The following is a 9,802-nucleotide window of genomic DNA, read 5'->3' on the forward strand; positions in this document are numbered from 1 at the left end:
TTAGGTGCACCATCCTGGTAAGGTGTTATATTCAGTGTTGCTTCACCCCTGAAGTGAGCCTATAGTGGAATTCTTGTGCTTGTGAGCCAAGGTGGGGATGTAGGCAGTATTGGCTGAACTTCGATGACATATCTGGTGTTAGTTTTATTTTCCAAAATTTATTTTCTGCACCTATATGTTTATGTTTATTGTTTGAACATTTGATTGGGTTTGCAATTTGTTGGAATTGGTGTATTTCCAAGAGGAGGGGGGTGAATTGGGTATTTAGAATTTATTCTTAGGTTTAGCTAATCCAACAATAGTATTCCACAACCTAGGGTCTTTCTATATACGCATAAACCCAAATGTGCAAATAATATGCAAAAATTAAATCATGTGCAACAGTCACAATATATCGAATATAACATACACGTGCATGAATATAAAGTGCTGGAAATATAAAGTATATGCATGATATATTATCGGGGTTTGGCCAATACTACCTACGTCCCCGCCTTGACTCACAAGTACAAGGATTCTACTAAAGGCTTACTTCAAGGGTGGAGCGGCACCGTATACAATCAGGTCAATTAACGGGTTTGCACCTTACTAGGATGGTGCACCTAACTTTTCTAATTGGGTCTAAGCCAATCTGGGACTATTCAACAAGGCTAGTCTCCGTCTTTAGGCCCATGCTTGGAATACAAAATATATGAAAATTTACATATACGAAAATGCTTTTTACATAAGCAAATATGTACCACTATGCACAATATAATCGATACACACAAAAACTGTAGGAACTATAAGCTCAGTGCAAATATGTGTGTAATAACACTCAAGCTAATGTCACTAAGCAATCAAGTGCAAGAGTGTATTATCAATCAATCTTTGAAACAATATATCACAACATCTCAATCACAGGTAGGCTTTTAAAGATATCTAAATAGTTTAATCAAAATGTCTCTAAAATGATTTTCCTAAAATTCTAACACGAGATATTTAAAAATAAGCTTGTGAAAACCATTTTTGCTCAAACAAAAAACACAAGCTCAATGAGTCTTGCAATGATAATGCAAAGACTCACTAGCCACTAGATTTTCCCACACATTGATTTATCAAATAAAATCAAGGGATAAATCTTATGCTCAACTCTCAATCTGAAAATCAAATACAATGAATATAATGAGAGTATCCTAACAATATAGAACAATGAATAACCACTCAAATAACTCTCAAAAAATTGGTTTATCAAAGAAATGATTTGTATAAAAAAGTATAAGAAATTTGGCTTCAAAATATGTAGTATGGGTAAATGGGAGTATAAAAAGTTTGAGAGGATTTTTGGTTAATCCTATTTGCTAATCACTCTTCATCAGGGCAAATGAGGGGCTATATATAGATATCCTCAAAAATATTACCGTTGGGGATATAGGAGGAATTTTGGAAAATGTTTAATGAGGGTTAATAAAATTAACAGTGTTTTAACCTCGGTAAAACCTGAGCAACCCAAGAGGGTCGGTAGACCATTTTTATGGTTCGGTTGACCGGGGGATTTTTGAACCACAGGTTCGGTCAACTATCCAAAGGCGATTTTAAACCCTCCAAGGTTCGGTCGACTAGACATGAGTTCGGCTAACCGAACTTGGGTGTTTGGTCGATCAGGTCATTTTGAACATAGAGGTTCGGTCGACCAGGGCGTTGAGACTTCCCATGTGTGAGTTCGGTCGACTAGAGCGTTGCAGTTCATTTTGAGGTCGGTCGACCGAAGGGTCAAACTGTCGACCTTGGGGAAGTTCGGCTGACCAAAGAGCCCTGAGTATTAGGGTTCGGTCGACCGAAATGCCCAAAACTGAACATGCCAACTTTGGGCATTTCGGTCCAGATTTAAATTCAAAGTTTCCCTTGATAATATATGTGATTTTGAGGACTTTTCTAAGTGCTAGTGCAAGGACCTAGGGTCTTTTCTAAGGTCTTTTTACTTAGGCCAGAAAATCTGGCGTCGGTCGACCGAAGGGTAATCCCTAAGGTCTTGAACTTATATATCCTACCATGCAGGTAAAGTATTAATTATTACATACCATTGAACTTAAATTATTATAGACCTGAATAAAACATAATATAAATTACAATGAATAACTATTCTAGATCTTTGTTTTCTTCAAGTTGTCGCATGCCATCAATATGATCCAATTAGTATGATCCTGCACACAAACTTGAAAGTCATCAAATACAAAGAGTATTTGTCATTATCAAAACCGGGAATGACCTATAAGTTCAACACAATTACATAGAAAGACCTTAGGTTTGTGTAATACTGATTGTTGGATTAGTTGAACCTAAGAATACATTTTTAAATCTCCAATTCACCCCCCTCTTGGGATTGCACCAAAGCTAATAATTGGTATCAGAGCCTCGCTACTTAGACTTAAACGTTAGTAAAAAATCATGATGGCTCGTGTTGGTGCATCCCCTTCATGTGAGGTGATTGTGCGTCAAAAATGCGTAATTAAGCATTTAATTCATGCATCAAAATTGGGAATGACCTATAAGGTCAACACAAACTTGAAAGTCATCAAATACAAAGAGTATTTGTCAAATCAAAATCGGGAATGACTTATAAGGTTAACACAATTATACAGAAAGACCTTAGGTTTGTGTAATACTGATTGTTGGATTAGTTGAACCTAAGAATAAATTTTTAATTCTCCAATTCACCCCCCTCTTGGGATTGCACCAAAACTAACAATTGGTATTAGAGCCATACTACTTAGACTTAACCATTAGTTAGTAAAAAGATCATGATGACTCGTGTTCATGCATCCCCTTCATGTGAGGTGATTACGCGTTAAAGATGCATAATTAGACATTTAATTCATGCATTAAAGATTATAATTTTAACTATATGTTCAATATTTTAATTAGTGAGCTTGTCTGATGATTTTTAGATAAATATCCTATTTTATTGTGAATTTACGTATATTCGTGTTTTATTGTTATAGGATAATTTTTGGAAACTGAAGTCGTGATAGAAATGAAAGAAGCCAAGCCATGCACGCAAAGAAAGGTCATTTTTGGCACTACTTCATAATCTATGCGTAACTCTCTCATCCGACCTCCGCTTCGGATGATTCAAGATGATGTAGAAATCTAAGAAAACACTCTACAACTTTCATGTTTTGCATTTTGAGAGATACTAGCTGCATCAAGGTCGAAATTGGACGTGAAGTTACCATACATTGTTTTTATGGACTATTTCAACATTGTTTTGTAATCTGGGTGTAAATTTCTCTTCGAGCTCTAATCGAGATGATTCAAAATTCTGGGAAAACTGAAAAAATGCTTTACGACTTTTGTGTTTTGAGCTTTGAGAGATACGGGCTGTAGGAAGGTTGAAATCGGGTTTGACATGAGTAGGTGCTGGAGGAAGGATTGAAAGGTTAAAAAAAGGTGAAAGAATGAAAATGTGAAGAAGGCAGTTGGCTGGGCATTTAATTATAAAAAAAGGGCCATTGGTGTGTGTGCTTTTGAGAGTGGGCTGGGCTGCATGAAATTAAAGAAGGTTTGTGTGTGCCGTGTTCAATTGGGAAGTAAAAAAAATAGTGGGCCGTGTTTTGATGTGACTCGGCCATGCAAAGGAAACAAAGGGGTCTTGGAGGCCCGCACTGGCATGTGAGGGGGGCTTGGGAGGAGTGTGTAGGCGTTGGTAAAAGGGGCAGTAAAGAGGGCTGGTAGAAGGCTAGGGGACTGAAAGGTAAAGGAGATAAAGTAAAACAAAAAAACAAAGGCTAGGGGGCTGCAAAGGAGGGCTGGCATGCTTGCAGAAGGCGAGGGTTTTAATGAGTGTTTTTTTAGGTTTTGCGGGGGAGTGCTTTTGTGAAGGAGCCGCACGGGGGTCTTGGGGATTGGGAGCTGTGCCATTGCTAGTGGAGGACTCCTTAATTCCACGACCATTCCATCTCCTTCTCTCATATCACTCTCCATTACTCTCTCTTTTCCATTGCTTTTATTTACTTGTTTCATTTCATTTAATGTTATTTTAAAATTCTTGTTGAACCTTTGCTTTTGATTATTTTAATTTAATGTCAATTTAAATATTTTGTTGGAACTTTGCTTTGGTTTAAAATCTAGTTAATTTTATTGAAGTCATTGTTGGGAGTTACTTTTAATTAAGCTGTTATTAAGTTTAGTTTATTTTAATTTGTTTAAGATCTTGTTTGGCTTTCTTTATTTAATGGTTTTGCTTGCTCAAGTATTATTTCTTAAACATTTTGTTTAAGTTTATTTTTGGATTAAATCATTTTTGTTAAGATCTTATCTGCTTCATTTTTTTTATTTAAGTTATTATTAGGTTGAGTTTATCTCATTATTGAATGGTTCTTTGTTAGATTAATTAACTTGGATTGGGTTATTTGTGATTTAAGATCTTGTTTGGTTTATTTCTTGTTTAGATTATTATTGTGTTGAGTTTAGTTTGCAATTGAATGTTTTTGTGTTTTTGTTGAATTAATGAAATTCTCATCTTGAGTCACTATTTAAATGTTTAGATATGGAGTTGTTTAGTTGGTTAATTTCTGATATGCCCAAAATAAACTAGCCAATAAAAGCGAGTCAACACCTAGCCCGCACCCCCCAAGTCAAACCTTTTGATAAGAGCAATCAACTCCTTACCATTAAAGAAGAGGAAAGATCCACGTTGGCGACTTAAATCGGCGGAGTGATGCACGCAAACACTTTATGACTAGGAGCGATTCACGCCCCCGTGCCATAAAGACGAATCAACCCAAGGGTCAACTCCAGCCCCTATAAGAAGGGATGCATAGAAGAGACTAGGCTAGGTCATATCACCCATTCTACTATTGCATTCAGCCTCTCTAGAGCGTTCCTCTTACTTAGGCATCAGAGTGATCCCCCGGAGTACACCCCGGGTCCTTCAGGCCTTTTGCTTTTATCCTTTTTAGGTCATCGGAGATTTGAGAGCAGTTTCATTGGTTATCACCAACTTTATCCCGCAACAGTTGGCGTCGTTTGTGGGAACTGCTTTAGAGAGGCACTCATCTTACTCTCGACCTCCGACGTCCAAAAAATGCCAACCACACACGGCTCTAGCTCTGGCCCTGTCAGAAAAGAGTCTCCCCAGTCCATTCACTCCACACCCGTATAACCTTCAGGAGTCACCAGAGAAGAGTTCCTTGCCTTCCAGAAGAAAATGGAGAATATGTTCAACCTACTCTTACAGCAAAAGAGTCAGGAAGGGCATGTCCCCCATTAACAACAGGTGAGTCTCAATCCACCCAAGAAAGCAGATAAACCAAAGGAAAGCGAGGATAAAACCTTCCTTACCAAGAAGGTGGAAGATGCGAATAGCGTAGACATCAACCAACAAAGGTCCTCGCAGCTGGAGGAAAGGTTCAAGAAAATTGATCAGATAGAAAAAATGATGAAAGAGGGCAAGCCCAACCTCTTTTATGGGGAAGCATCTCTAAAGTCATCGGAGCTGCCATTCAACAGAGAAGTGATGGAGGTCCCACTGTCGAGCAGATTCAAGATGCTCACTTTCAAAAAGTACGAAGGTCTCTCTGATCCAATTGACCACTTGGATACCTTCAAGGTGTTGATGCAGTTGCAAGGCGCCCCTGATGCCATTATGTGCCGAGCTTTTGCCACAATGCTTAAAGGTAGTGCCAGAGATTGGTACCAGACCCTGCGACTTGGATCGATTGGCTCCTTCTCAGAGATGGAGCAACTGTTCACTGGCCACTTTCTCAGCAGTCGGAGGATCGTCAAAACAACAGCCCACCTGATGAGCATGGTCCAGGAAGAGAAGGAGACATTAAAGAAATTCATGCATTGCTTCAACACCGCGACCCTGGAGATCCGCAACCTAGACATGGGGGTGGCTTTGGCAGCTCTAACCACGACCCTTTAGCTCAGAAGCTTCCTGTACTCTTTAAGGAAGAAGCCGCTGGTTGATATGAGGCAAAAGTACATCAACCTAGAAGAAATGATGGATACCAGGGGAAATTGTATCGAGCTGAAAAGGAAAGGTAATAGTCGGGAGATGGGAGAATCCTATAGATCCACGAAGAGACAGGAGACTAGTGCGCTGCTCACCAGCCCTAGGATGAGAGGGTAGCCCTGTAAGTTCTCCACCTATAAACCCCTAAATGAGCCACGTTCTGAAGTACTGATGCAAATAAGGAAGAAGGACTATGTCTCGTGGCCCGGACTTATGCGAACCCCTTTACATAAACGAAACATGTCCAGGTTTTGTCAATTCCACAGGAATCATGGGCATGACACAGAGGAATGTATTCAATTGAAAAATGAGATCGAAGCCTTGATAAAAAAGGGGTACCTTTCAAGATTTATAAAAAAAGAAGATCCACAAAGGGAACCCCGTGAGCAGAGGAGACCCAAAAGGGACGAAAAGGAAGAACAGGTCATAGGGGAAATTGCTGTGATCTTCGGAGGATCTGGCAGTGGAGGAGGTAGCGGAGGCGCTCGCAAAAGGTATACTAAACAGGTACTCTCGATGGAGAGAGGGGAACCAAGTAGCAAAAGGAACAAACAAGATGATGATATCATCTTTGACAGCGGAGACGAAGAAGGAGTACAACAACCACATAATGACGCACTGGTACTCTCCCTGTTGGTGGCGAACTACAAAGTTAGACGCGTACTGATAGATAACGGGAGCTCGACAAACGTTATGTTCTGGTCAATACTCGAAGGAATGAAGATTGGTAAGGATAGACTCAAACCAATCTTAGCCCCCCTGGTTAGGTTTGGTGGAGGCGTAGTTCATCCCATCGGGACAATCATACTACCAATGACAATAGGGATGACCCCACAGCAAGTTACTTCACTAACAAAGTTCCTGGTGGTTGATCGGCCTTTGGTATACAATATCATGTTCGGCCGCCCTTTGCTTAATGCAGTTCAGGCTGTAACATCGACATACGACCTCAAGATGAAATTCCCTACGCCGCACGGGACTGGAGTGGTCAAGGGAGACCAAGCAGCAGCTCGGAACTGCTACGTAATGACCCTGAAGGGGAAGATGGAGGCAAGAAAAACCTTAAATGTGGAAGACTTAGAAGTAAGGGGGGAATACCCCAAAATCAGCATAGTGGATGAAGACATCACGCGCGTACCTCTAAATGGCCACCAGGAAAGATGCGTGCAGATCAGGAGCCGCCTGCCTAACACCTTGAGAGCCGAGCTAAGCGAACTGCTGAATGAATTCGTGGACGTGTTCGCTTGGTCGGCCAAAGACATGCTGGGCATTGATCCTGCCATCATAGAACACAGGTTACAGGTTGACCCCAATCATCGACCTGTGAAACAGAAGAAAAGAAGTTTTGCCATGGAGTGAATTAAGGTAATTGATGAGGAGGTGACGAAGCTGGTGCAAGCTAACTTCGTTAGAGAGGTGAACTACCCGGAATGGCTAAGCAACGTGGTTCTGGTGAGAAAGCCAAACGGAAAATGGCGCACCTGCATAGACTTCACTGACCTAAATAAGGCATGTTCGAAAGATAGCTTCCCTTTTCCCTGAATCGATCAGCTGGTGGATTCGACCTTCGGGCACAAACTTCTCAGCTTTATGGATGCTTACTCGGGATACAATCAAATCCCAATGCATCGAGCTGATGAAGAAAAAATATCTTTTATCACCGAGAGGGGGCTATACTGTTACCGAGTGATGCCCATCGGATTAAAAAAACGTAGCGGCCACGTACCAGAGGTTGGTTAACAGGATATTCAAAGACCAGCTCGGAAAAACTATGGAGGCATACGTAGACGACATGCTAGTAAAAAGCTAAAAAGTAGGGAAGCACTGCAAAGATTTGAGGTAGACGTTTGAAATTTTGTGTAGGTATCAAATGAAACTAAACCCATCAAAGTGTGTGTTTGGTGTTTCAACGAAAAATTTCTTGGTTTTATGGTGATGCACAGAGGTATAGAAGCCAACTCGGAAAAAATAAGAGCAGTGCTAGAAATGGAGGCTCCGCAGACGAAGAAGGAGATCCAGGTCTTAACGGGAAGGATAACCTCCCTTGGCAGGTTTGTCTCCTACTCAGGGGATAAAGGCCTACCCTTCTTCATAGCGCTAAGGAAGAAAGGAGGATTCGAATATGGGGAGGAGTAGAGCAAAGCCTTCGAACAGCTCAAGCAGTACCTTGACTCCCCACCTAGTCCAGGAAGAAGGCAGACATCACCAACCCATATACTACACTAGTAAGGTGCTGAGTGGAGCCGAAAAGAATTATAGTACTACTGAAAAGGTAGCTTTCTCCATCATTTATGCCGCACGAAAATTAAGGCCCTACTTTCAGGCCCACAAGATAATTGTGCTAACCAACCTACCACCGAGATAGATTCTTCAGTGGCCATAGCGTTCATGAAGGATTACGAAGTGGTCCATTGAATTAGGTGAGTTCGACATACAATACCTACCGATGCCTGTTGTCAAGGCCCAGGTGCTCGCCAATTTCGCAGCTGAAAGACCCCCCGAAGTAACAGGAAGGTTAGATGTATGGGCGCTACACGTTATTGGGTCATGAAACGTAGCCGGAGGAGGAGCAGGATTTATCCTAACAGCACCGGATGGTACCGAGACTCTTTATGCACTAAATTTGGAGTTTTCAGCAATGAACAATGACGCTGAGTACAAAGCTTTGTTAGTAGGTCTACGCCTGGTAGAAGCACTAGGGGTAGCACAGATTAAGATATCAAGTGATTCCCAATTGGTGGTAGAGCAAGTGAAAGGAGAATTTGAGGCTAGGTGTAGAGAACTAAACTTGAATAAGCTAGGTTCGTTGACGAAGGGTCACGTTCGTCGACGAAGTCCTTTAAATCCTTGTCGACGAAATTCAGAGCCTCATCGATGAGCAAATACTGAGCGGGTTAGAGAAATTTCCGAAACTTGGACTCGGCGACGAAGGGATGGCCCTGTCGATGAGCTTTGTGGCGATTCGTCGACGAAGACGCCGCCTCGTCAACGAGTTGGACTTGGTCAAAGGCCCTATAAATATCCATATTTGTTGCTTAAGGGCTAAGTTTGCTCCCAAAAGCTCTCTCTCTCTCTCTCTACCCCTAAAATTTCTCTCTATCTCTCTAAGATTCTTCGCTATTCATCGTCCGTTTCCAAAAACGGAGGGTACTGCGTGGATCAAAAGAGGAAACTCTACAACTTTAGCGGATCAGATCGTTATTTTGAGGATTTTTGGGTTTTTCCAAAAATCGAGGTAAGGATCTGATCTTAATTTTGGTTGGATATTTGGATAGTAGTCGAAATTATAGTAAGGTTATATTATGTGGTTTTAGGTTTTTAGGATCCCGGGTTGTCGGTTTGGATCGTTTTCATACGAAGTTTCGTTTCGAGTTTAAGGTAAGGGGAAATTGATTACAACAGCATTTTTGGAAAACTAAACCGCTAAAAAGCTAGTTCATATTTATATGTATGATTTAATTGCTTATTTGTCAAATTCTATCGAGTTGAAATGTCGGTTGTACGATTTTACGATTTTTGGTAAAAACGAAGATTTTGGCATATGATCTCCAAATCTTATGAAAATTACTTATTTGCATTTATATTGTAATAGGAGATGCTTGAATCCTTTACTTTTAATTTTAAGTGAGGGTTACTGGATATATATATCATTTAGTGGAATTTTTGGACTAAACTCATGTGATATATGTTGAAATGGAAATATATGAATTTTCTATACTATCGATATAGATTATGGGAATGGGGTTCCAATTTGTTATACTGAAAATGTGGAAAACAGAGGCTGGTTATACATCGAACTGTATA

General features: G+C 40.6%; 1 protein-coding gene across 1 annotated transcript; it reads left to right on the forward strand.

The window, feature by feature from the left end:
* The first annotated feature begins 6,238 nt into the window (after positions 1-6,238).
* Positions 6,239-7,357, forward strand: LOC131150216 (uncharacterized). The gene has a single exon (XM_058100820.1). The coding sequence runs from the start codon at positions 6,239-6,241 to the stop codon at positions 7,355-7,357; it is 1,119 nt and encodes a 372-aa protein (XP_057956803.1).
* Positions 7,358-9,802: the final 2,445 nt, after the last annotated feature.

Source organism: Malania oleifera, chromosome 1 (genome assembly GCF_029873635.1).
Source record: "Malania oleifera isolate guangnan ecotype guangnan chromosome 1, ASM2987363v1, whole genome shotgun sequence".
NCBI classification, from domain to species: Eukaryota; Viridiplantae; Streptophyta; class Magnoliopsida; order Santalales; family Ximeniaceae; genus Malania; species Malania oleifera.

What these genes read in the sequence shown, in the direction of transcription:
- LOC131150216 (XM_058100820.1), top strand. Translation starts at nt 6,239, where the DNA reads ATGTCCAGGTTTTGTCAATTCCACAGGAATCATGGGCATGACACAGAG.